Here is a 27,500-nt window from a genome sequence, read left to right on the forward strand (position 1 = left end):
AAGATAATAGGATTAAATCAAAGGAACTTAGGAAATATTTACACAAATCAGCTGTACCGGAAAGCTAGTGCTGTCTTGAGTGATCGGTCGCATCCCTTAAGGAATGATTTCAAGTTACTTCCGTCTGGTCGCCAGTATGCGGCTTTGAGATGGAAAACAAGACGCTATAAGAATACTTTTGTTCCAGCTGCAATTGAATTCCTAAATAATAAGAGAGAAGTTTTAGTATTTGACATTTAATATGGATAGAGGATATGTACGTGTTATGGCGCAGTCTGTCATGATGTCTATTTGTTTACTTGTAAATTTGAAAGTGATTAGTTGTATGTTCTTATGTCTTTTATGTGGATGACCGAATTATTCTTTTTATCTGCAAAACAATTTTACCTGCGGGTATGAAATAAAATTACCTTGACCTACCTTGACCTAGACCTCTAGTTAATATTGGACAATGGAACGCCATTAGATTTCTCTAAGGCTGAGCCCCGACTGAACAAAGCTTATTTCAGCCGCTTGCATCCGTGTTGTCATTCTTTTAGTCACTACCCAAAGCTCATGACCACAGACATACCTGCAAACTCAGAAGAGCTGTTTAATCCAGCTGCTAGCTAACGGTAGGCTAACGTAAGCTACAGTCAGGTGTAGTGTTACCATTACTAGCGTCCCATGCGGCGATGTTTCAGTTCCCTCTAACGTCCGTTTTTGGAGCATCAGAGAGAAGCGCAGGCATTTAAGTGGCACCTAAATAAGGCACCGAAATCCGCGTTGCTATTCGGTCTGGTAGATAACGGTCGTTAAGGCACCGGTGCCGTATTAGCACCGGGTCTCGGACCCCCCCCCCCCCCCAAATAAAAACTCTTCGGCTCTACACGATTCACATGGATGACATTTTCCCATTCAAAACGGCGATTTTCGCCGAAAAGCGACTAGTTTGCAGGTATGCACAGATGAGGAATGATCGAAAACTTTGCCTTCAACTCAGCTCCCTCTGATCCAAAGCGGTCTAGTACGGTGCCCGATTCACTGCTGGTGACCACGCCGCCTATTTATCTTAATCTCTGTTTCAACCTCACTCGTCAACAAGATCCGGGGATACTTGAACTCTTTTCTTAGGGAAATAACTCACGTACAACCAAAAGAGAGCAGACATGTGAGCTAATTCTTCCTCATTCCTCCACAGAGTGGACCAGGAGAGGGTTAGGGTTAGGGTTAGCCTAGATTTTTATTTATATTTTTATTCTTATGTATGTGTGATATATGTGTGTATATGTGTTTGTTGTGTTATGGTTGTCTAAGCTACTGGATCCTAAAATGTCCTTCGGGATGAATAAAGCATCTATCTATCTATTCTCCTCTGATACCCTCCCACCAATGGCAGTATCATCAGAGAACGTCTGCATGGGACAGCTGCTTGTGTTATGGCTGAAGTCAGCTGTGTTCAGGGTGAAGAGAAACGGGGCCAGCCCTGTACCCTGTACCCTGTAGCCTGTAGCCTGTACCCTGTAGCCTGTAGCCTGTAGCCTGTACCCTGTAGCCTGTACCCTGTAGCCTGTACCCTGTGGTGCAGGCAAGGGGGTTAGCTTCGCTTCAGAGCTCAAACCTCCTATGGCGCCATTATGATGCTACCAAGCCATCACCCCCCATTAGCATCCCATTGACTGCCATTCATTTTGACGTCACTTTGACAGAGAATAACTTTACATCTGAAGAGTTTAAAGACTCTATTTGTCCGTTGTTTATTTCTAAAGAAACACGACAATGTATAAAAGGCTCCATTACCTTGTAGCTCACGTTATGGCTCCGTAGCAGACGTTTTTATAAAAATAGGCTAACGATTGGGTCATAACCACGAGACTTACTGTCTCATAGTAGAGGAATTACCGTATAGTACAGGAGAAGCTCTCAGGCAGTTTGGACTTCCATTAGCTGTTTAAGTTTAATTACTAATGTTAACTATCATTTTAGTGATCAATAATTAGCCTGTGTCTATGTTATCTCCTTACATATACCTACGCTCTCCGTCTCTGCTAGATTGGGAATGATTGAGATTTCTCTTGGCACAGCTACCAGAAGACTTCCAACTTTCAGACAGGTTGCTCACGTCACATCTACGTCTTCAAGCTCAGTTGGAGGCTGCTCAGTAACGCTCAGCCATCACCGGGAAAGAGACTTCACTGGTCTCCGTCCAGAGACACGGGACCTGCTGCTCCATTATATATATATATATATATATATATATATATATATATATATATATATACACTGTCTATGGGTGCTGGGCTCCTTCACATCTGGGTTCCTGAGAGGACTCCTGTCAGGATCTGATACTGTAAATAAAGTTGATTTGAAACCATCTGCAGATATTTGTTGTTTTATTCCAGGGAATCTCTGTAACTCTTTAACTTGATTTGTTTTGGGGGAAATAAACCCAACTTATTGGACTTTAAACCTGCCTTTCTTTGTTTGGCTCCCGACACATTCAGCTTTTATTTGTGTAAACGTCATAAATATTGAAATAATAAAATAAAAACAATGTTAATGAGGTCATCTGAAACGCTAGTTTAATAAAAGAGTATAACCTGAACAGCGTGTCACTTCCTGTCACTTCCTAACAATATTACATTCATTCTTATTGTTTATTTAACTAAAATAATTTAATGTCAGTCGATCATCATGTAAATTAAATAAAGAACTTGTCTATTCATCATTATTGGGGTTATCTTTAAGATTAGAACAGTCAGAGGAGGAAATAAATAAATAATAGAATAATTTTTTGTTTATTTATATGTTTAGCTGTTTTTAAATATCGTATGTATCCCTGTACGGCGTCCTGAGTGCCGAGAAAGGCGCCTCTAAATAAAATGTATTATTATTATTATTATTATTATTATAAATAACAAAGATGTGTATTAGTTTTTAAGCACAGGCTCTGCAGGCTTTTATTTTGAAGAGTCGTGAAGGCGGAAGCAGCAGCAGCTCCGTTGTTCCAGCTGTGTTGTTGTTGTTGTTGTTGTTGTTGTTGTTGTTGTTGTCGTCGTCGTCGTGTTGTCGTGTTGACGGACAGTTTGATAGCAGAGACTCACCTGGAGGACAGCAGCGACCAGAACCAGGTGAGACCCGGTCCGAGCTGACGATGTTAACCGTGCTAACTGTGCTAACCGTGCTAACAGCAGGCAGGCCGCTCCGTGCTAACCTCTCCGTGCTAACTAAACCCGGTTCTGGTCCAGTTCTGGCCCCCGTCGGGTCTGTTAGTCCCGCTGCGTGTGAACAGAGACTGGGGGTGTTAAAGTCAATGATGATTCTGACCATAATAGTCTACTGATGGTAGATTATTATATATATATATATATATGTGTGTGTGTGTGTGTGTGTGTGTGTGTATATGTATGTATACTAGAGATAAACCGATTACATCTTTCTAGGCCGTTTCTGATTTCTGATTTTCTTTGAGTTAGACCAGCTGATACTGATTTTAGCTGATTCTGATTTCATGTTTTCTAACCCTTTACAGCACACACACATTTATTTTCTATCTTTTCTTTAATAGAACATGTGTTGAACAGATAATGGATCACTATAAAATAGAACTATATAAATTACTCCTGGTGGGGGACATTCACACACATCTAAAGAGCAATGTTAGAACCATTTCCTTCTTTTCACATCAATATCAACTAAAGAAATGTGATTTAGGTTTTTGGTGTCGTCCCTCCACGCCCTACTTTCTCCTTGCAGGTGTTGCATATTGTAAACTTGTTATCTTCTGCTCACACGCTGAAGAATTCCCAAACAGCTGACATGTTGCAGGTTAATTCACCAGGTTCCTACATGTGGAGAATAGCACCGACACGCGCTTCACACCGCGAGCGGGTACGCGCCACACACGGCGGAGAAGTTGAGAGAAAGGAGAGAGTCCGTGCCGTGGCGTCCGTGCTGTGGCGTCCGTGTGTGCGTGCGTCCTTGAGAACTGTAACTGGTATAACTTATGTTGTCAGTTAATTGGAGCGTTGACCAGCATGAAATCACCATATGTCAGACTGACCTGCCGGTTCTGGTCACCGGCCGGTCTATCAGTATATATATATATATATATATAGTACACATTAAAACACGTTAGCATTGAAGCACAGACAGAAACACTGCTAGTAGCCACAAAGACAAACATCATTCATATTATGCATATATTTATACACATTTATGTATATTATGCATATATTTATACACATGTATGTCCACAGATCTGTGGTCTATGTAGTGGTCTGTGTAGTACTGCGGTCTTGCAGTACTACGTGTATCTGTTACTGATACCTGCTGTTTTAATAATGATTTATGTATAAGTAAGTGTACTCTGATTATTAAGCTGTTTGTTTAGGTACTCTATAAGTAAGTGTACTCTGATTATTAAAGGTGGCCTCCTACTGCAGCTGCCATGGCGCTGATCTCTCTGGAAGACCTCGACGGATTGGACGATGAGCAACTGGACGATGACATCACCGACAACCCAGAGCCAATGGATGAAGACGAGCGGCTGCTGACGCACTGGCAGGCGGTCGCCAGCACGCACCACGTGTCCGTTCCTCCAGGTGAGGGGCGGGGCTTACAGTGGGCGGGGCGTATATGTGAGGGGCGGGGCTTATTCTGTCCATCTGATTGGCTGTTCTGCTTGAAAACGGGTTTGTTGATGAGGAAATCAAACACTGTGAGGCACACAGAGGACTCTTCTCAGTCTAAACTCATAAGAGCTGTCAACAATCATGTTTAAATCTCCTAAAAACTCTGCTGGAACCACTGGAGTAAGTGTTTCTATTATTATGTCCATAAGATGGCAAACGTAAGACAAGACATACATATTTACTTGTGTATTTATTTTAACATAAACATGTCTTCATTCATCGACATACGCTGACACATTACTAAATAAACAATATTTCAATAAATGATATTTCATATAAAGGCCGTAACGTTAGACCTCTCTCTGAACCGTGGTTGGTGCTAGCCGGCCGGTCGGCCCCAACTTTATTTCTACAGCACCTTTCAGCAACAAGGCAACTTTATTTCTACAGCACCTTTCAGCAACAAGGCAACTTTATCTCTACAGCACCTTTCAGCAACAAGGCAACTTTATCTCTACAGCACCTTTCAGCAACAAGGCAACTTTATCTCTACGGCACCTTTCAGCAACAAGGCAACTTTATCTCTACAGCACCTTTCAGCAACAAGGCAACTTTATCTCTACAGCACCTTTCAGCAACAAGGCAATTCAAAGTGCTTTACATGAAACATTAAAGAGCAATTAAAAACAGTCATGAAAATAAAACAGGCTAAAAAAGAATATACAAATACAAGAATAAAAGTTACAGTGAGTAAGAAATGAATAATTATTCCATTTAATAGGTTGTAGGGATGGTTTGGGAGGAGAGAGGGAGGGGTTTTATTTTTGTTTGTTTATTTAATTATTCTAATAAAATAACATAATGTTCTAAGTACATAGGATAAATAGGTCTTTTCAGGTATCGGTACCGATATTGGTTCAGTAGTAGCCTAAACAATGCATGTTTAATTTTAAGTTGAATTCATTGTAATTGTAGACAGGAGCTGGTATATATATATATATATATATATATATATATATATATATATATATATATATATGTATATGTTTTTCATGACAGTGATGGGGCTGTCAGTTAACCTTCTATGTTGCATCTTCAAAAGTGACTCTGAATTTGAAAGAGCACATTGTAATTTCTGCATCTATTATCAGAGTATGTATTAGTAATACAGTGGAAATTAGTAGAAATGTGAATATTTGGTTAGCATGTTGATTTACGGTGTGTGCCCCTAAATTTTCTGGTAGCGCCCCTAAAATTTTCAGTTGGGGGCCACTGTGCTCCTAGTGAAAAAAGTTAGTCTGGAGCCCTGGGGGGGTCACTAGGGGGGGTCACTAGGGGGGTCACTAGGGGCGGTCACTGGGGGGGGTCACTAGGGGGGGTCACTAGGGGGGGGTCACTGGGGGCGTCACTAGGGGGGGTCACTAGGGGGGTCACTAGGGGCGTCACTAGGGGGGGTCACTGGGGGGGGTCACTGGGGGGCGTCACTAGGGGCGTTACTAGGGGGGTCACTGGGGGGCGTCACTAGGGGCGGTCACTAGGGGGGGTCACCAGGGGCGTCACTAGGGTGGTCACTAGGGGCGTCACTAGGGGGGTCACTAGGAGGGGGGTCACTGGGGGGGGTCACTAGGGGGGTGGGGGTCACTAGGGGCGTCACTGGGGGGGTTCATGGGCGGGACCCCCATGGTTCACTTTGAAGGGAAATTCAGAGGTTAGACTTGATTATTCTTATCTATGGATGAAATATTTGGGCTGTAGCCTGAACTATTTTGCACATCAGAATTTTAACCATGCACACACAGGTGGAATAGTTTTTTCTTCATATTTTTGCATTAATGTCACTAGGAAGCATACCAGTAGAAATATATATTCATATTTGTAAGTGGGATATATATAAGTAAGTGGGATTGTCTGGAATCTGGCAATATATTAACTATTATGGTGGGATACACTGGTTAAGCAATTTACAAAAATGTCTGTGCTGACATAGTTTACATGAGAATACATTATAATTTTGGCCCAAAGTTGGAGACCATGTAGAAATAAACCAGATTCCCCGGGAACCGCTTGTTGTACCGATGCATGTGTTGAGTGAAGAGTTTGGGAGATATTTCACAGAGAGTAATGGTGTGCAGAGATTTATGCAGAATGCAAATATGATAACATTTCATATAAGTTCAATGTTAATTTTCTGGCAAACCATTTGTCACAGCAACTGGCGCTGATATCATTGGAAAGCTTAGACTCTGGTTGAGGAGGTTGTGCCAGACTCAGGCCTTTGGCTGAGTCTCTATCTGCCAGAGGGAGAGCAGGAGACGCTTGTGAAGAAGTTGGTAATTTCATGGCTCAGATTAACACTTTAGCATGCGCCATATCACATTATCATTAGGGGCTGCGCCCCCCTAAAGGTCTGATCCTAGAATCGCCCCTGCTGCTACTTCATACTTGTACTCCACTACACCTCAGAGGGAAATGTTGTCATGGTTACTGCACTACATTTATCTGACAGCTTTTGCTGTATTGCTTCACGCTGGGCTTGTTTCTGCAACAGCTCATTGAGTATCAGATACATTTAAAACTATTGAGGAAGTATTTTCCTTTGACATTGGTCCAGTATTAAACGAGATCGCTGCAGTCGGCAACGGAGAAACAAGCTACAATGTAAGTTAATAGGACAACTGTCCAGCTTGTATTTACGTTCATAAAAGTGCTCGTTTTGCCACTGACAGACTCAGATTAATATTAATATTAATATTAATATTAAATGTCTGACAACATTATGGAAAGGATTTCTAAGCAGGTCAGGTCGAGCAGGTACCATGTAATGGATAAACACCATAAGCGATGGAGGCAACTATAGAGCAGCAACTCTCATTGTGTGAGGTGGAGCACTTCCTGGTCAGCTGACCGTTAGCTTCATGTTTTAACTTCCTGTATCTATGTTGAAGACATGACTGGACCCATCCAGGAAATGACCCGCAACAACCAGCAGAGGGAGCCAATCCCCTTCACCCCAGTGTCCTGCCATGAGAAGGTAAAGACTGAACACACTTTAAAAGTTAGTCTCTAGACTCTAACAGTGTCTCAAATCGCGCACTTCCGTCAGTGTACTAACTGAAGTGCACTTCGTACACTACGTACTTACTTGCATAGTGTGTAAAATTTGACGGGGTAGTGTTGTCTCAAATCGCGCACTGCCTTGTGTACTTACCGGAAATGACATCACAACATCTCAGTCCTTCTTCTTCTGTGAAATTGTGAATTGTACCAGGGCAGAGCATTCCACCTGTTGTCACTCGTGAAAAATACATTTCTGCTTTGTTCATCAAAATGAATGTGATTGTTTTTATTGTTGCTTGTTTTTGCCCTCTGTTTTATGCAACCGTAAACGTACCGTATGATATTCATACTTTTGCTCTTAATTTATTGTAAAAAATAACCAAAAATGGCCATTTTTAGTTATTTTAGCAAAATTGGAGCAATTCAAATAGTGTCCAACTGACATAAAGTTAACATAGAAAATAGTCATATTATAATATATTTTTATATATATACATATATATTTATAACATATATGTTTATATAAGGGTGTTTATTGCAATAGCTATTAATTACAGTGACAATACAAGAGTGAAAGCAGAGGCAACCCAATAGACATTTAAATATATCCCATTTTTCTATTCATTGCTGGCCCTGTACTTTGATGGGGAAAGTGATCTGATGGTGGACTTCAGACTCTCCAGGGGGATCCTTTAACGGTACATCCTCGGCACGGCGTGTGACCATGGCTGGGGACCCGTCATCGAGGCCCTTGTCTTCTTCTTTTGGCTCGCCAGCGGTACCTGTTATCGTGGGTTAGCCAGAGCCTTTGCTATGCCCCGGGCCACTGTGCACCGTGCTGTCCACAATACCAGCAGGGAAGTCCTCTCTCTCCTCCCCCAGGTCGTTTGCCTTCCAGCAGAGGAGGACTTCCCTCAAGTTGGCAGCATTGACGGCCACGTCTGTGTCCCTAACGATTATATAAGTCAGGACACAAACAGCACTGTTAATACGTTATAACATAGCATACATTAACGTACTGTAACATTACTACTAACGCTCGCAGCTTAATGTATATTTACAAGATCACACAGCTAACGCTAAAATCGTCTAAAGTGAGGACGATAGTTTAACACAACAAACAACCGTATACCACAACACATGTAACATTAGCTAGGTTATAACTTATTTACCAGTGGTTAAACTAAAGAGTATAGAAGTACCGGTAACTTCTATACTCTTTGGTTAAACTGTGCCGCTGTTAGCTAGCTAAGGTTAGCTAAAGCTAGCTTGATAGCACGTCAAATTACGGTACAAATAAAGGTTATAATTCGCGGTACAAAAATCATCACCGACTGCAAAATTAACCAAATATACATAAACAGGTGGCTTATATGTTATACAAGTATAGCAAAATGACTAATGTTCAACTTACATTTGTAATACTCCGTGGGTCTCGCTGTCGCGTATTCGGCCGCCATTATCGAAAGCCCCTTCCGCTACGTAGCCAAGATGGCGACCGTTGAGAGTGGAAAGTGTCCATCGATCCACACTCAACTTTTTGACCGTTATGAGTGCACCATCCGGGTAATTGTAGTGCACTGCATTGACCACACTTCGACGAGTGACACTTTGAGTGTACTCAAATAGCTAGTATAAGTACAGAAGTGCGCGATTTGAGACACACCATAACAGACTTACAGACCGCAAAAGACACTTATAGACTTTTAACACAATGTCTCTGTCTCTCAGATGGGAGAGGTTCTATATAAACGTCTGTCTCTCAGATGGGAGAGGTTCTATATAAACGTCTGTCTCTCAGATGGGAGAGGTTCTATATAAACGTCTGTCTCTCAGATGGGTGATGTTCTATATAAATGTCTCTGTGTCTCAGATGGGTGATGTTCTATATAAACGTCTGTGTCTCAGATGGGAGAGGTTCTGTACGAGGAGCGCTGCGTTCCCGCCGGTCACTGGGCCAGTGTGACTAAAGGAGAAGATCTGTACGAGCAGAGCATCTCGATGGGCTTCATGAAGCTGATGCGCTTCATCTGCAAAGAAAACTCTGCAGGTATAACAATCACCATCATCAAATGTTATTTATCGTAAAGAAAAAGATGGAGCGTATCGTGTGTTTAGGCAGATATTTGGGGATGACAGTCAGTATTGATCAGTGTGTATTGATCGTGTGTTTAGGCAGATATTTGGGGATGACAGTCAGTATTGATCAGTGTGTATTGATTGTTTCTGTAGGCAGATATTTGGGGATGACGGTGCCGGTGATAAATCAGATCCGCATCACGCCGGACGGAAACACGTTTGAGAAAGATGTCCAGACGTCCATCTTCCTGCCGGCAGAGTTCCAGCTGGATCCTCCCCAACCCTCCGACCCCGACATCACCATCGTCTACCGAGAGCCAATCAGAGTCGTCGCCAGGTCAGAACCGCAGCGATCTAACGCTTTGATTGGTCGTCCTGAGTTTAGGTTGCAGAAATCCTGACACAAAGATGAATGGATCAGTCATCAATTATAAAATCAATCTCCGCCTATTTACGGTAACCCACGAACACCGTGGTGGACACCGGTGGTCAGGGAAGCCGTCCGACTGAAGAAGGAGTCTTTCCGGGATATGTTATCCCAGAGGACTCCGGAGGTAGTTGCAAGGTACCGAAGGGCCCGAAGGGCTGCAGCCTCTGCCGTGAAAGAGGCAAAGCAGCGGGTGTGGGAGAAGTTCGGAGAAGACATGGAGAAGGACTTTCGGTCGGCACCAAGGTGCTTCTGGAAAACCGTTCGCCACCTCAGGAGGGGGAAGCGGGGAACCATCCAAGCTGTGTACAGTAAGGATGGGACGCTGCTGACCTCAACTGAGGAGGTAATAGGGCGGTGGAAGGAGCACTTTGAGGAACTCCTAAATCCGACTAATACGCCCTCTATGGTAGAGGCAGAGCTGGAGGATGATGGGGGATTGTCGTCAATTTCCCTGGTGGAAGTTGCTGAGGTAGTTAAACAACTCCACAGTGGCAAAGCCCCAGGGATTGATGAGATCCGTCCAGAAATGCTTAAAGCTCTGGGTGTGGAGGGGTTGTCTTGGTTGACACGCCTCTTCAACATTGCGTGGAAGTCTGGGACGGTGCCTAAGGAGTGGCAGACCGGGGTGGTGGTTCCCCTTTTCAAAAAGGGGGACCAGAGGGTGTGTGCCAATTACAGGGGTATCACACTTCTCAGCCTCCCCGGTAAAGTCTACTCCAAGGTGCTGGAAAGGAGGATTCGGTCGATAGTCGAACCTCAGGTTGAAGAGGAACAATGCGGATTCCGTCCTGGTCGTGGAACAACGGACCAGATCTTTACTCTCGCAAGGATCCTGGAGGGAGTATGCCCAACCGGTCTACATGTGCTTTGTGGATCTGGAGAAGGCGTATGACCGGGTCCCCCGGGAGATACTGTGGGAGGTGCTGCGGGAGTATGGGGTCCCTTCTCAGAGCCATCCAATCTCTGTACGACCAAAGCGAGAGCTGTGTCCGGGTTCTCGGCAGTAAGCCGGACTCGTTTCAGGTGAGAGTTGGCCTCCGCCAGGGCTGCGCTTTGTCACCAGTCCTGTTTGTAGTATTTATGGACAGGATATCGAGGCGTAGTCGGGGTGGAGAGGGGTTGCAGTTTGGTGAGCTGGGGATCTCATCGCTGCTTTTTGCGGATGATGTAGTCCTGATGGCATCATCGGTCTGTGACCTTCAGCACTCACTGGATCGGTTCGCAGCCGAGTGTGAAGCGGCTGGGATGAGGATCAGCACCTCTAAATCTGAGGCCATGGTTCTCAGCAGGAAACCGATGGAGTGCCTTCTCCAGGTAGGGAATGAGTCTTTACCCCAAGTGAAGGAGTTCAAGTACCTTGGGGTATTGTTCGCGAGTGAGGGGACAATGGAGCGGGAGATTGGTCGGAGAATCGGCGCAGCGGGTGCGGTATTACACTCAATTTATCGCACCGTTGTGACGAAAAGAGACCTGAGCCAGAAGGCAAAGTTCTCGATCTACCGGTCAGTTTTCGTTCCTACCCTCACCTATGGTCATGAAGGCTGGGTCATGACCGAAAGAACGAGATCCAGGGTACAAGCGGCCAAAATGGGTTTCCTCAGGAGGGTGGCTGGCGTCTCCCTTAGAGATAGGGTGAGAAGCTCAGTCATCCGTGAGGAGCTCGGAGTAGAGCCGCTGCTCCTTCGCGTCGAAAGGAGCCAGTTGAGGTGGTTCGGGCATCTGGTAAGGATGCCCCCTGGGCGCCTCCCTAGGGAGGTGTTCCAGGCACGTCCAGCTGGGAGGAGGCCTCGGGGAAGACCCAGGACTAGGTGGAGGGATTATATCTCCAACCTGGCCTGGGAACGCCTCGGGATCCCCCAGTCAGAGCTGGTTAATGTGGCTCGGGAAAGGGAAGTTTGGGGTCCCCTGCTGGAGCTGCTACCCCCGCGACCCGTTACCGGATAAGCGGAAGAAGATGGAAGATGGATGGATCTCCGCCTATTTAGATAATCTATTATTAATCACTGAACCCTTCCTTTCATCCCGTCTGAGTTCCTGTAATCAGCTTCTGTAAATATTGGCGTATAATAAAGTTATTGTTGCTGTTCTGCTCTGTGATTGGCTGTCAGTATGTTGATGTGTTTCTGCTCTGTGATTGGCTGTCAGTATGTTGATGTGTTCTGCTCTGTGATTGGCTGTCAATATGTTGATGTGTTTCTGCTCTGTGATTGGTTGTCAGGACGTTCTTCGGGACGACCACGGAGCAGACGCTGAGCGCTCAGATCGCCATGCTGTGGGAGATTTTGGGCTCTGGCGCCGACGTCCACACAGACGGCTACATGGTGGCGGTCTACGAGAACCCCGGCGTGGCCCGGCGCCGGAACGAGATCTGGTTCCTCCGACGCAACCTGTAGACGCTTCCCAGCATGCTCTGCTCCTCCTGTGATTGGCTGCTTCGCTATCTGCTCACTTCCTGTAGCTTCCACAGCTTCTTTGTTCATGTCATTGTAAGTTCTGACGCTAATGCTCCGAGTTTCTGAGATCGGAAGTCGTACTTTCAGACTTCAGTTTGTCTGAATGTTGACTGTAACCATGACAACAAACATGGCCACTACGCAGAAGAAATGCAGACTGTTCGGACTCCGAGACTTTAAACTCTCTCTCTTGAGAGAGCTGCAAAATCTTGATAAGGATATAACTTAACAATAAATAAACACATATTAAAGTGTTCTCAACAAACTGCTTGTTGAGTTTAACACTAATGAAAGGAAATCACTTCCAACAGATTAAACATTGACTTGTATAATATATAAGATATAAGATATAAAAGACAGAAGTAAAAGAGAACGACATTTAAAACATTTACATTTTAAAGTGCAGTTCTCTAAAGATATTGCCCCCTGTATTTTAAGGAAGAACATTTATTTATTTACTATACATTATTCATTAACAAAGAAAATTGGGGTCTTTAAAAGGTTGGATTGTTCCTAATTTTTTTAATTAAGGCATTAAGATCAGTTTCCAAAAGATGATTTTTTTATTCCTCTTTTTAGTCAAATTTAGCATGGGTGTACTCATTTATGCTACATACTGTGTGTGTATATATATATATATATATATATATATATATATATATATATATATATATATACACATGAGATTTTGTGCAGCTGTAGTTTCTGTGCACACAGCGAGCTACGTCGGTGAGTAAAGTTCTTTATGAGCGTTAACACGACTTGGGTCAGGTTTAACGTTAGCTGACTCCATGAAGGTTGAAATATGTCTCCAGCTGACGTGGGGATTAAATGGGATCCATAAATAAACATAGAAGTATTTATAGTGCGGTACGTGCGTAGTGGATGCTGAATGGCAGCAGTAAAAATGACGAGATGAAACCACAGCTTATCTGCGTGTGTCTTTCAGAGTTTCTGCTGAACGGTCCACTCTTTTCTCAGCAGAACTATCCCGGACTCCAACTTTTCTTTCAGTCCTCTTCGTCTCCAAAGCTGAACGCTGCCGTTGTCCTCTCCACGTCTTCTTAACCATTCGTCGCTTGTTTTAAAGGTGCAATATGAGTTCCTGTGTGGTCACTTCTGTTGACGTTCCAGGTAAATACCAAACGACAGAGAAAGCTTGCCCCTCCCCCCATCATGACTAACTGACTAAAGCTAGCTAGCTAGACTAGCTCTGATATACTAGACGCAGCCCAGCTGGCGCGTGCAAATGTGACCTCATGGTGGTCGCAACACTAGTTGCAGTCTTCTCCTGAACAGAGGTGGCGCTAATGAGCAAAGGCTACAGAAGTTGCTCTTTCAACGGACTAGAAGAAGAAGAAAAAGGTAAACAACGGCAGAACTGGCAGCAGCATTGACGTCAATGTTTGGATCTGATTGGATGAGCTACTTGGTGGATCAAGCCTTTCATTCACCATAAAGAGCTCATCTTAACCAGTAAATTTACCAGAGAGACCTGCAGTCACTCAGAATCCTGGCATCACGTTGTCCTCCAGCTTGTTCAGGCTTCCTGTTTCCTCTTTATCGTGCGATGCTGAAAGAAAAAAGAGCCGTGCGCGACCTCTGCTCGCGCGCCTTAAATCCGGCGCGCCGGCAGGATATTACGTCATTTTGACATAATGAACTGGTAAACCTGGTGCGCCACCTTAGATGGGGCTAGTATACAGTACGTGTAACTGTCACTAAGCCCCACCCCCTCCCCCAACTATCTTGTCGGTGATTGGCTGGAGTGGTTTGTTGTAATTTGGTGCCCAGCCTGTGCCTCTAGTGTTTGAGGTTTACGACCCCTGTGTTGTCTCCTGAGACTGGACTGTTTCACGGTGTGTTCAGGAGGAAGGCAGCTAGCGGATCAAGGAGAGATGACTACCATTTGAGACTAAAATGAAATCACACTGAAACTATTCAGGAACTCATAGGTCACCTTTAGTATTAGTGAGACCATGCAGGGACTCATAGGGCACCTTTAATATTAGTGAAACCATGCAGGGGCTCATAGGGCACCTTTAATATTAGTGAAACCATGCAGGGACTCATAGGGCACCTTTAATATTAGTGAGACCATGCAGGAACTCATAGAGCACCTTTAAGGTTTTTGTCGCCCTTCTCTTGGCAGTCAGTTTCTTTCTGCTGTTGTATCGTCCTCTTACTCTCCAAAGATGAAGCTGCCGTTTCCTTTCTCAGCGGTGACATTAAACGCATCACTACAGCTTCTGGCCAACGGTTGCCGAGCAGCACACCAGCATTTAGTTAACACAGTGAGCAACCTGAGAGAGTTCTGAGGAGCTGAACACTCAGGCCGTAGCTTCCATTCAGAACTTTTCTAACTCGTCTAGCTCTTAATAAACACATCATATCTAAACACGTTTCAATATAAAATACATGAATCTAAGTTAGTTTCCCAAAATAATGAGTTAGTTTCCCAAAATAATGAGTTAGTTTCCCAAAATAATGAGTTAGTTTTGGGAGAAATGAGCTTCCAAATGTGTGAGTTCTGGTCCTTGACTCTAAGAAGCGTTGAAAGCTCTATATATAAACATGGACGGTACGATATTGTTTAAATCTTTCGATGCGTAAGAAGCTCTTTGAGGCTTTAGTGTCGAAGCCGCTACGATTCGGCTGCCACAGAAAGTTTAAAGTTCCAGTTTAATGAGAGAATATTTTTGTAAATGTTTGGAATAACAACGGTTATAAATCTAAGATACATAAACATATAAATATATTAAACATGATGTTTGTGAACGTGTTGGGTCCCTTTGTGTTTCCGTATTATCTGCATGTTAAACCGGTTTCATCCTGTTTTTATCTTCTGATATTTGACGCAGAGATGGGGACTCGAGTCGCACTTAAGTCGCACAAACAGCTGACTTCAGACTTGACTCGGACTCGACCCAAAAGACTTCAGACTCGAGCTTCGAGACTCGTCAACAACCTGTTTTCATGCAATTATAGCTTTTTAAGTCTAAATGTATTCATGTATTTATATTTTCTTTTATTGGAGCATATACGTTGGGGAAACGTATGACGAGCCTCATGTCCCCGGCCCTTTGCCATAATGTGCAACGTAACGCATGCGTTATGCCTTATGTGCGCGCACTCACATATAGTCTGCAGTTAGCCAACAGCTACATGCAAGGTGTGTGGCACCAAGATAAATGATGCCGGATCATCAACATGGAACTTCATCAGGCGTCTCCAAACGCACCCAGATAGGTCAGTCACTCACACGCTAATGTGAAAGAGACGTTACATTTAGCATATATCGTCACAGGTAACAAGCTAACCATCGCCAAGTGTTGTGCTAATGCTGGGAACAGGCAAATAGTATCTTTATAGTTAGTAGTTGCTGAGGCTCAGACATCCATGGTGCACAGGAGGCGGGACACATGGATCCATCTCCCCAGGAACAAACGCTGTGTCGGGGGGGCAAACTCATGTGATGCATAATTGATCTTTGGATGATTTGTAGGCTATTAAGTTAACAAGGTGTACCCGGTCCACCAAACACTGGGCCGTCTTGACTGTCTTAATTCTGCACATATTTATGTTACTCTAGTCCTATTCACTATTTCATTATTTCATCCATGCGTGGCACAGCGGATCCGTGCGCACTGTCACCTGCCGTGGAGACGCTGGCCTCACTAACCTCTCCTCCTCTGAGTCGGGTCTCCCTCGTGCTGGACTCAGTTTCACTGAGCGTACTAACACTTAGAAAATAAATGGCATTACATCAGTGAGTTCAAACTGCTTATTGTGGTAATTTGGACTGACACTGAGATGCATGTTGTTCTGTAACTGGTGTGGCGCTGCCACTATTCTCTTGATTTTTTTTTTGAGTGAAAGAGACGTTACATTTAGCAAATATTGTCACAGGTAACAAGCTAACCATCGCAGTGTTGTGCTAATGCTGGGAACAGGCTCATTGTATCTTTATAGTTGTATCCATTTGATGTGACAGCCTTAGGTTCATATTTCACCAGGTCAGAGGACTAGAGGGATGTGTTAAGTAGACCCCATAAAGTTATCCTACAACTGATTTTAATACTGTACTGTCTGGATGGTAGCTACAGGACATGCTATGATACTGGACTGTATGGATGGTAGCTACAGGACATGCTATGATACTGGACTGTATGGATGGTAGCTACAGGACATGCTATGATACTGGACTGTATGGATGGTAGCTACAGGACATGCTATGATACTGGACTGTATGGATGGTAGCTACAGGACATGCTATGATACTGGACTGTATGGATGGTAGCTACAGGACATGCTATGATACTGGACTGTATGGATGGTAGCTACAGGACATGCTATGATACTGGACTGTATGGATGGTAGCTACAGGACATGCTATGAATTCATAAGATTTAACAATACAGTGTTAGGGACAGATCAGATGGCCAGAGACTTGACTTGGACTCAAGCTCAAAGACTTGAGACTTGACTTATATTAAAAATGACTTGTGAGCATCTCTGATTTGATGTGAAACTTCTTAAAAAGAGACCAAACTGATATGAGTTTTATTTACTTCCTGTTTATTTTGACTGTAAAACATTCTTTATCGTTATTTTCTCCTTCTGATTTAACATTTGTGTTGGAAATAAAATCTGATTTAAAAGTGACGTCAGTCTGAAGTCTGTTTGCTGTCTAACAACCCTCATGCTGCACTCATTGGCTGCTGGAGGGAGCGCACCCATTGGCTGATTTACTACCAAGACTTCAGTCTCGTCTGATTTGGTCTGAATGTCCAGACGGAAACACACAAGGCTCGTTGGAGATGAACTGCACCTTGCCTGTAAAGTAGACGAGAGCAGGCGGCAGCAGGGGGGGGGCGGGGTTGGACAGATAACAGCTGATTCCAGCAGCCTTCAGGCTGAACAGGAAGTCACAGAAACACTCACATCCTGTTAGGTTTGATTCTGATCTAATAAAATGTTATCAGACCCAAATATCAGCTCCTACACAGTCTCCAGATGTTTTTATTATGACAGAGTAGCTGTTAACATGCTCTACATCTGATCTGTTGCTGATTTATTACAGACCGTAGATGATCTGGTGCTGATTTTAATCAACAGACTGTAGATGATCTGTAATCTGATCAGATTTAGTCTCTGACTTCTAAACGTAACTATCAGCCACACAACATGTGTTCTGTACAGAACAAGCCTTTAAATCAGACTAATAGCAGTTAAAATCCCTCCATATCAAAATAAAAGAAGGTTTATATAAACGTCATCATGTTGAGTCGATTCTGAACCAATCAGCTGTTAGATCAGTTGAGAGGCCGGCGTTTCCCAGCATGCCCCTGGGTCCGACTGGCTCATGCAGTCGGTGAAAAGCAACAGCGCTGCCTGGCTCTCAAACCTGCGGCCGCCGTGATCTCGTGTTGTCATCGTTGACCACGTGTGCATGACGTCAGAGCAAGTCGGGATCAAGTCGGACACAAATCTACCCAGCATGCATTGGGCGGCGATCGATTCTGTGCAGACCTGACTCATCTCCAACGAGCCTACTGACTCAGCAGATCCTGACGTGTTCGTGGATTAGTTTTTTTTAAGTCACATGTTTACTTAGACAACATATATATATATATATTACAATATAACATATTTTCATATATATTCCGTCTCTCTCTCTCTCTCTCTCTCTCTCTCTCTCTCTCTCCGTCCCTAACTTCGTACGTAATTTAACCCTGAAGAAAATTTACAGTAAAGTGCTTTATTCATGTTCTTTTTGTGTTATGACTCGGGTAATGACGTGAAGTTCTGCTGCGTTCAGTGACAGCTGTGAAACTAGTTGTGATGAGTTGGATAAAACAACCCGGTCTCACGCCAGTCCGTAAATAGTCACGTTATTTTTATTTATTGATACCTGTACAGGTCACGAATTTCGACCATTACCATTTTACGAACTGCCACGGGGAAATTAAACGGCACACGCCGGCGACAACAACAGGACGGACCGCCACACGGGGATGTGGTCCCTGGGCGCAGGGGCACGATCCGCGGTCTCTGTGGCACGCAACAACGGGGACATGCAACGCCACAACAACGTGGACATGCAACGCCACAACAACGTGGACATGCAACGCCACAACAACGTGGACATGCAACGCCACAACAACGGGGACATGCAACGCCACAACAACGGGACATGCAACGCCACAACAACGGGACGGTTGAGGTTAGGAAGAGAAGAACTGGGAAAGGAAAACGCGGCGTCCTGTGTTGTTTGACCCGTCCACCCCCCCAACCAACCTCCCTAAGTAGATTTTCTGCTCTTCATACTACTCCCTACCGTTGTCATGCTGTGATCACGAAATATGCTTCCCATTTAAATACGTTACATTAAAATTCGTAATCACTACACGAAAAAAACAACATATTTGTGTCCTGTTCACGAATCAAAAGATTCAATAACGTGACCATTTCACGAACTGCCATGAGACTGGGCTGGATAAAAGTGGTAACACAGAATTGAGTGATTAATTATAATTGTCTATGCTTTATAAACAAGCAAAGCAGACCAGGTCACTGTTTATCCAGGAAGACATCAGGTGGGATTATTGGCTGCCATTAAAAATAATAAAATGGTTTCAAACCATATCCTGCCTAATCACTAACATCAGTGTTGGGAGTAACGCGTTACAAAAGTAACGCAATTACAGTAATGTATTCCTTTTTGCTGTAACGCCATAATATAATGCATTACTAATTAAATTTCGGTAATATTATACTCGTTACAATCTCAGTAACGCGAGTTACAACACATTTTAACGCAACATTTAGTGGTGCATTGTATTTTTAAATAATTCACCAACACCGCGACACATTTCTTCACAGGAAAAAAAAAAGCCGTATTATTTTCCTGTCGCTGTATTCGATGGTTGAGATGACTGCAGAGACAAATACATTTGCGAGATGGATATTATTTTCAGGAGTTATTACGCTGCGTTGAAGTGAGCTGTCCTGTTTCTGTTCCCGTGGTCAGAACCAGAGACGGTACGGACATCATGTATGTCCCAACAGGTGACGGTACGGACAGCATGTATGTCCCAACAGGTGACGGTACGGACAGCATGTATGTCCCAACAGGTGACGGTACGTCAGCGGCTGACAGATATAAACATGTTGGGAATTAATGTTGAGGATTGCTACACGTAAATATCATTACATTTTATCAGCCGTGGAGAGTAACTCTGCCTGTAGTGGAATGGCTTCGAATGACAACCAAAAGCGCTCGTCTTTTACTGTGACCATTTACTGTTCAATATGTTGCAGTTTTACAAACAAGAAAGTGAACAACTTGAGCCTGACGGACATGTTGCTTCTCAGTAAGCTAGCAAGAGTAGGCTACACAACAGACAACTTCCGTGTAGCCTACTTCAAAATAAAAAGCACTTCCTGTGACGGTTCGCAGTAAAACTAAATTACTGTTAAATAAGGTTGTGTACCTTTTCACAAATCAGCTGTAAATCAGGGTTAGGGTTAGGGTTAGGGTTAGATTATTATATAAACTACAGGACACTGAGACGATTATCATATAAACTACAGAACATTAAGATGATTATTATATAAACTACAGGACATTAAGACGATTATTATATAAACTACAGGACATTAAGATGATTATTATATAAACTACAGGACATTAATGATTATTATATAAACTACAGGACATGATTATTATATAAACTACAGGACACGGAGTGATTATATAAACTTCAGAACATTAAAATGATTATTATATAAACTACAGGACATTAAGACGATTATTATATAAACTACAGGACATGATTATTATATAAACTACAGGACATTAAGATGATTATATAAACTACAGGACACGGAGACGATTATTATATAAACTACAGGACATTAGATGATTATTATATAAACTACAGGACACTAAGACGATTATTATATAAACTACAGGACACGAAGACGATTATTATATAAACTACAGGACATGAAGATGATTATTATGTAAACTACAGGACATAAATGATTATTATATAAACTACAGGACATTAATGATTATTATATAAACTACAGGACTTGAAGACGATTATTATATAAACTACAGAACATTAAGATGATGATTATATAAACTACAGGACATGAAGACGATTATTATATAAACTACAGGACATGAAGACGATTATTATATAAACTACAGGACTTGAAGACGATTATTATATAAACTACAGGACACGAAGACGATTATTATATAAACTACAGGACATGAAGATGATTATTATGTAAACTACAGGACATAAATGATTATTATATAAACTACAGGACATTAATGATTATTATATAAACTACAGGACTTGAAGACGATTATTATATAAACTACAGAACATTAAGATGATGATTATATAAACTACAGGACATGAAGACGATTATTATATAAACTACAGGACATGAAGACGATTATTATATAAACTACAGGACTTGAAGACGATTATTATATAAACTACAGGACATTAAGACGATTATTATGTAAACTACAGGACATAAATGATTATTATATAAACTACAGGACATTAATGATTATTATATAAACTACAGGACTTGAAGACGATTATTATATAAACTACAGAACATTAAGATGATGATTATATAAACTACAGGACATGAAGACGATTATTATATAAACTACAGGACATGAAGACGATTATTATATAAACTACAGGACTTGAAGACGATTATTATATAAACTACAGGACATGAAGACGATTATTATATAAACTACAGGACTTGAAGACGATTATTATATAAACTACAGGACATGAAGACGATTATTATATAAACTACAGGACATGAAGATGATTATTATATAAACTACAGAACATTAAGATGATGATTATATAAACTACAGGACATGAAGACGATTATTATATAAACTACAGGACATGAAGACGATTATTATATAAACTACAGGACTTGAAGACGATTATTATATAAACTACAGGACATGAAGACGATTATTATATAAACTACAGGACTTGAAGACGATTATTATATAAACTACAGGACATGAAGACGATTATTATATAAACTACAGGACATGAAGATGATTATTATATAAACTACAGGACATGAAGATGATTATTATATAAACTACAGGACATGAAGATGATTATTATATAAACTACAGGAGGGAAGGACAACAAACCGACGTGGAACCAAAACAACTTTATTTACAAAATGAGACTTACAGTCGTTTTAAGCAAATTAAGAAACACTCTTAAAAAAAAAAAAAAGAAAAAAGACAGGAAACAGGAAGTCAAATGGGCGGGGCTCCGATGTGATGTCATCCAGGTCAGATCAGATCGGCCACTGGGGAGAGAAAACAAACGGGTAAGCAGCCAATCAGAGGACAGAGAGGTGTCCGCAGCCAATCAGAGGACAGAAAGGTGTCAGCAGCCAATCAGAGGACAGAGAGGTGTGTCAGCGTGAAATGGCAGCGTGTGATTGGCCGTACCGTTCATGGGCATCTCATCGATCTGCGTGGAGTAGTACTGCTCGATGTCTCTCAGGATCCGGATGTCGTCGTTCTTCACAAAGTTGATGGCCACGCCCTTACGGCCGTACCGCCCCGACCGGCCAATCCTGGAGGGGTTACAGACACACCAATCAGCTGTTAGACTGCTGAAGATGGTAATCATTTCAAAAACGTTGTAGCTATCTATGACTGTTTGGTTGCTAACGTTAGCTCAAAATGCCAATCAAGTGACGGCCTTTGTTGAGTTTGATTGCTAACTTTTAGCTAGCAGTCATTTCAAAAACGTTTTGGCTATCTATGACTGTTTGATTGCTAACGTTAGCTCAAAACGCCATTAAGTGACAGCATTTATTGTGTTTGACTGCTAACTTGTAGCCAGCAGCAGCAGTCTTTTCCAAAATGTTTTAGCTATCTATGATTGTTTGATTGCTAACGTTAGCTCATACACTGTGCGTTAGCTCAAAAAGCCGTTAGCATCTTGTAGGCTACTTGTCGCAAAGTGACGCATGCGCGACTCACATCTGCACTTGACTCACATCGGGTAGTGACAAACGGTTCTTTAAATATTTTAATCAGGTTCACTTTGGACTCAAAACTGAATTTATATTATCGATCAAATAGTGGCAGAATTTATCATCTCCATTTCACCGTCCTGTGGATGTGGGACTAGTTTGTGTGGAGGGATACGTACCTGTGGATGTGGGACTAGTTTGTGTGGAGGGATACGTACCTGTGGATGTAGAGCTCTCTGTTGTTGGGCAGGTCGTAGTTGATGATCAGAGAAACTTGAGGAACGTCTAAACCTCGCGCCCAAACATCTGTAGAGATCAACACGCGGCTGGAACACACAAACACACACACATTAACACACACACACACACACACACACATATATATATAAACACACAACGTTGTGTGTGGTTGTTACTTTACGTGTAGTTTAAAAGGTCCCATGGCATGAAAATGTCACTGAGGTTTTTTAACATTAATGTGAGTTCCCCCAGCCTGCCTATGGTCCCCCAGTGGCTAGAAATGGTGATAGGTGTAAACCGAGCCCTGGGTATCCTGCCTCTCTCTCAGGTCTATATAAAGAGACTTCAGATACAGTATTAGGGGACCACTAAGGTCTATATAAAGAGACTTCAGATACAGTATTAGGGGACCACTAAGGTCTATATAAAGAGACTTCAGATACAGTATTAGTGGACCACTAAGGTCTATATAAAAGAGACTTCAGATACAGTATTAGGGGACCACTAAGGTCTATATAAAGAGACTTCAGATACAGTATTAGGGGACCACTAAGGTCTATATAAAGAGACTTCAGATACAGTATTAGTGGACCACTAAGGTCTATATAAAAGAGACTTCAGATACAGTATTAGGGGACCACTAAGGCCTATATAAAAGACTTCAGATACAGTATTAGGGGACCACTAAGGCCTATATAAAAGAGACTTCAGATACAGTATTAGGGGACCACTAAGGTCTATATAAAGAGACTTCAGATACAGTATTAGGGGACCACTAAGGTCTATATAAAAGCATCCAAAGAGCACCATGTCATGGGACCTTTAAAGTGGTGATAGAATGATTATTTAGGGTATTTCACACTGTTCCTTAAGGTCTCCTAATAGGGAATGTAACATTGGTTGGGCTGTTCTATGGGGCCTTAACTACCCTGTGAATATGGCTCTATTTGTAACAAGAGCTTTTCTTCCAAATATGGTCTGCTCACGAATATTTAGATGAGCTGCGTGCTGATTGGTTGAGGAACCACATACACATCCATTGGAGACGAGACAGCAGGTCTCATATTTCAGACACTGCAGTAGTTATACATTGTTTGTCGGGCTATTTCATTATTAAATTCATTTCTGAGACTTTTTTATGCGAGAAATCAACTATATAAAGCTCAAATATGGGCCGTTTTACGGAAATTGATGGCTAATTGCAAATTTGGTAAGACGTGTCGGACTTTAGGAGCTCCACAGTCTGACGAGACAGCAGCAGCCTCCATACCCAGTGATAGTCACCGTTTCTGGGTTACTAGACTACCGGGGCTCAGGGCTCCGTGGAGCTGGCTGGCTGCCGGCATAACTAGAGTATATTTACAGTTTGAATTTCGTCACGCCACTTATATCACAGCTACCCCAAGGTCTTATAAAGCTAACTATGGTGTCCGATTTCAATTTAATGCATTTTTGTGAATAGGGTGCTACTGTCCCTTTAATCCTATGTGTAGCTTAGGATCGCAGCTAGTTAGCTACGCTTTCGGCATAACTAGAGTATATTTAGGGCCCGAGCGCCGACAGCGGCGAAGGCCCTATTGAAACTGAAGGAATTATTATTATTTTCCCAGCAAATGAATTGGCTTTTTGAGGGGCTTAACATTCAAAAACTCACCAAATTTGGCGGTCGCATCAAGTCTGGTGAAAATTTACGTATTTTAAGGGTTTCGGGAATATGCGCGCAAAAATGGCTCGCTAGCGCCCCCTACAATGTTGAAAAGTTGTTAAAAGAAAAACTTTTCGTCATAGGGCGTGGCCGTGGCGGGGCGGCCATTTTGTGCGTTTCGCCGCCGAAACAGGAAGTGGGTTTAACTCGAGTGTACATTGTCCGATTGGCTCGAAACTTTTCAGGATTCATAAGAGTCCAACCCTGAGGACAAATAAAGGCCGATATTTACTTAAAGTCATAGCGCCCCCTAGTGGCAACAGGAAGTAGGCCTAAAAGTCAAGGTGCTATACTTTAACGAACTCCTCCTAGAGATTTCATCCGATGTACTTCAAACTTGGTCTCTATCATCCCAACACCTTAAAGATGAAAAGTTATTAAAAGAAAAACTTTTCGTCAGACGGTGTGGGCGTGGCGTGGCGGCCATTTTGAGTGTTGAGCGATGAACAAATAAATTGTTGTAACTTGAGTGTACGTTGTCGTATCTGCCCGAAAATTCTCACGATTGACAAGGGTCCAGGCCTGAGGACACCTACAGGCCATATTTGACTTTTGGTCATACCGCCCCCCGCTGGCAACAGGAAATGCGCCTTATATGACAAACATCATCCGATTTACATGAAACTTAGAATGTGTGGTCTACATGTGATAATGAGCCGGCCCCTATAATATAACCACGCCCACTTACTCAGGCCACACCCCCTTTCATAACATTTGAACCGTTTAAGGTAGGGTCTTGTGTGAGGTGTCATTGAACTCAGCAGAGAGTTGCTTCTTCATTGGTGATGTTTGGCCCGCCCCTATGCTTAAGCCACACCCCCTTTCATAACATTTGAACGATTTAAGGTTGACCATTGTGTGAGGTATCAATGAAATCAGCAGAGAGTTGCTTCTTCATTGGTGATGGTTAAGCCACGCCCCCTTTCATAACATTTGAACCGATTAAGGTAGACCCTTGTGTGAATTATCATTGAACTCAGCAGAGAGTTCCTTTTTAATTGGTGATGGGTTGACCCGGCCCCTATAATTTAGCCATGCCCCTTTTTATAACTGGTGACCCATTTAAGGAAGAGTCTTGTGTGAGGTATCAATGAACTCAGCAGAGAGTTCCTTCTTCATTGGTGATGTTTGCCCCGCCCCCTATGCTTAAGCCACGCCCCCTTTCATAACATTTGAACCATCTAAGGTAGAGTCTTGTGTGAGGTATCATTGAACACAGCAGGGAGTTCCCTTTTCATTGGTGACGATTTGCAGTGTCTGAGTGCCGCGCAAATGCACGGTCGCAAGGAGCGGCGACCGCCGGTGACCCCGACGCGCGCAGAGGAGCGAGGGCCCGTCCATCGCTGCTTGCAGCTTTAATTACAGTTTGAATTTCGCCACGGCACATATATTTCAGAGCTCCCTAAGGTCTTACAAAGCTTAGCTAACACTTTTGTCTGATTTTAATTGAATGCATTTTTGTGAATTTCAGAGGTCTTGTTAGGAGGAGGCTAGCTAGCTCTCATTGATAGAGCTCCATCCAGCTCACCACAGGCAAGAGGCGTTTATTTCCCCGATCGTTTGTTTAGATAACTCAACACACATATCTATTATAAGATTAACTGGAACCTGTGGTAAGAGATTGCGGGCGTAACAAGCTCACTGACCACACTCTCACTCACTCACTCACACACACACACACACACACACACAGCCATTAAGACTGATGACTCCAGTCTGGTCGGTGTGTTCGTGCCGTCGTCCGTTGGAGGAGCCGTCGGCCTTCATTTTGGCTGACCTGACATGCTCAGTCAGAGACAGGACAGTCGGAGACGGGGCAGTCGGAGACGGGGCAGTCGGAGAGGGGGCAGTCGGAGAGGGGGCAGTCGGAGAGGGGGCAGTCAGAGACACGACAGTCAGAGACACGACAGTCAGAGACACGACAGTCAGAGACACGACAGTCAGAGACACGACAGTCGGGACTCAGCCGGAAATGAGGAGCTGATGAGTCTCTCAAAATCTGAGTAAAATCTTTTAAACTGACCTTTGTTGATCTGAAATGAAGACAGATTCAGCAACTGCACAGCCTATTTCTCTCTTCAAATGTTTTCAGAAACACGTTTCGGTGAACTATTTTAGTCAGTGAATTTTTAGTGAATGTTCAGTGTGTTTTGAATAACTTTTTGGACCTCAAGGACCCGAGTGATCAGTCCGACTGGCTTTTCTGCCGACGGTCGGCCCGTCTGGTTGGTGTGTCATGGCCTTTAGCAGGAAGAGGGGAGCTGCAGGCCCTGGAGCTCTGTCAGGGCAGCGGCGATTGGTAGTCCACTAACCCAGAAACGGTGACCGGCACACAGTCGGACGGATTGCAATTAGCCATCAATTTTAGTAAAACGGCCCATATTTGAGCTCCACATAGTTGATTTCTCGCATAAAAAAGTCTCAGAAGTGAATTTAGTAATGAAATAGCAGATGAACAATGTATAACATTTCTGAGATCTGCGTGACCTATTCAGAAGATTAGCTGACCTCAGATCAATGGTGTAGCCTATGTAAATGTTAGAGCGTTACAAAGGTAGAGACTAGAGCCAAATAAGGTTAGTTGAGATTCACCCGTTTTCAGAAGCAGTTTAACATTGTGAGATCTGCAGAGGAAAGAGGTGTCAATGGGACTGTGAGGTTCTCTGTATGTCCTAGTTACCTCCAAACTGTCCTTATTACACTATGACAAGGTAACATGGTCCCAGTTACCTCCAAACTGTCCTTATTACACTATGACAAGGTAACATGGTCCTAGTTACCTCCAAACTGTCCTTATTACACTATGACGAGGTAACATGGTCCCAGTTACCTCCAAACTGTCCTTATTACACTATGAC

General features: G+C 43.0%; 2 protein-coding genes and 1 long non-coding RNA gene across 4 annotated transcripts in view; 1 reads left to right on the forward strand and 2 right to left on the reverse strand.

Moving 5' to 3' along the window:
• The window catches only part of LOC118494805, a 13,865-nt gene extending 11,777 nt beyond the window's left edge, over nt 1-2,088 (reverse strand). The window contains exon 1 of the long non-coding RNA XR_004896999.1: nt 2,076-2,088. This is a non-coding gene — a long non-coding RNA (uncharacterized LOC118494805). The remainder of the gene's footprint in view (nt 1-2,075) is intronic.
• Nucleotides 2,089-2,961: 873 nt separating this feature from the next.
• Nucleotides 2,962-12,756, forward strand: soul4 (heme-binding protein soul4). 2 transcript variants are annotated; one of them, XM_031298576.1, is made up of 6 exons: nt 2,962-3,110; nt 4,408-4,583; nt 7,559-7,644; nt 9,579-9,720; nt 9,903-10,086; nt 12,398-12,756. In XM_031298576.1, the coding sequence occupies exons 2-6, from the start codon at nt 4,430-4,432 to the stop codon at nt 12,570-12,572; spliced, it is 741 nt and encodes a 246-aa protein (XP_031154436.1). In that variant the 5' UTR covers nt 2,962-3,110; nt 4,408-4,429; the 3' UTR covers nt 12,573-12,756. The 2 variants fall into 2 exon arrangements, with proteins under 2 accessions (XP_031154436.1, XP_035855901.1); XM_036000008.1 differs by having other exon boundaries at nt 2,992-3,110; nt 4,425-4,583.
• Nucleotides 12,757-21,860: 9,104 nt separating this feature from the next.
• Nucleotides 21,861-27,500, reverse strand: part of eif4a3 (eukaryotic translation initiation factor 4A3) — a 20,281-nt gene continuing 14,641 nt past the window's right edge. Inside the window, exons 9-11 of the mRNA XM_031298567.2 lie at nt 22,916-23,023; nt 22,165-22,292; nt 21,861-22,019 (exon numbers count right to left, since the gene is read on the reverse strand). Coding sequence (XP_031154427.1) covers nt 22,003-22,019; nt 22,165-22,292; nt 22,916-23,023 — 253 coding nt within the window. The 3' untranslated portion in view covers nt 21,861-22,002. The remainder of the gene's footprint in view (nt 22,020-22,164; nt 22,293-22,915; nt 23,024-27,500) is intronic.

This window comes from Sander lucioperca, chromosome 4, assembly GCF_008315115.2.
Source record: "Sander lucioperca isolate FBNREF2018 chromosome 4, SLUC_FBN_1.2, whole genome shotgun sequence".
Classification (NCBI taxonomy): domain Eukaryota; kingdom Metazoa; phylum Chordata; class Actinopteri; order Perciformes; family Percidae; genus Sander; species Sander lucioperca.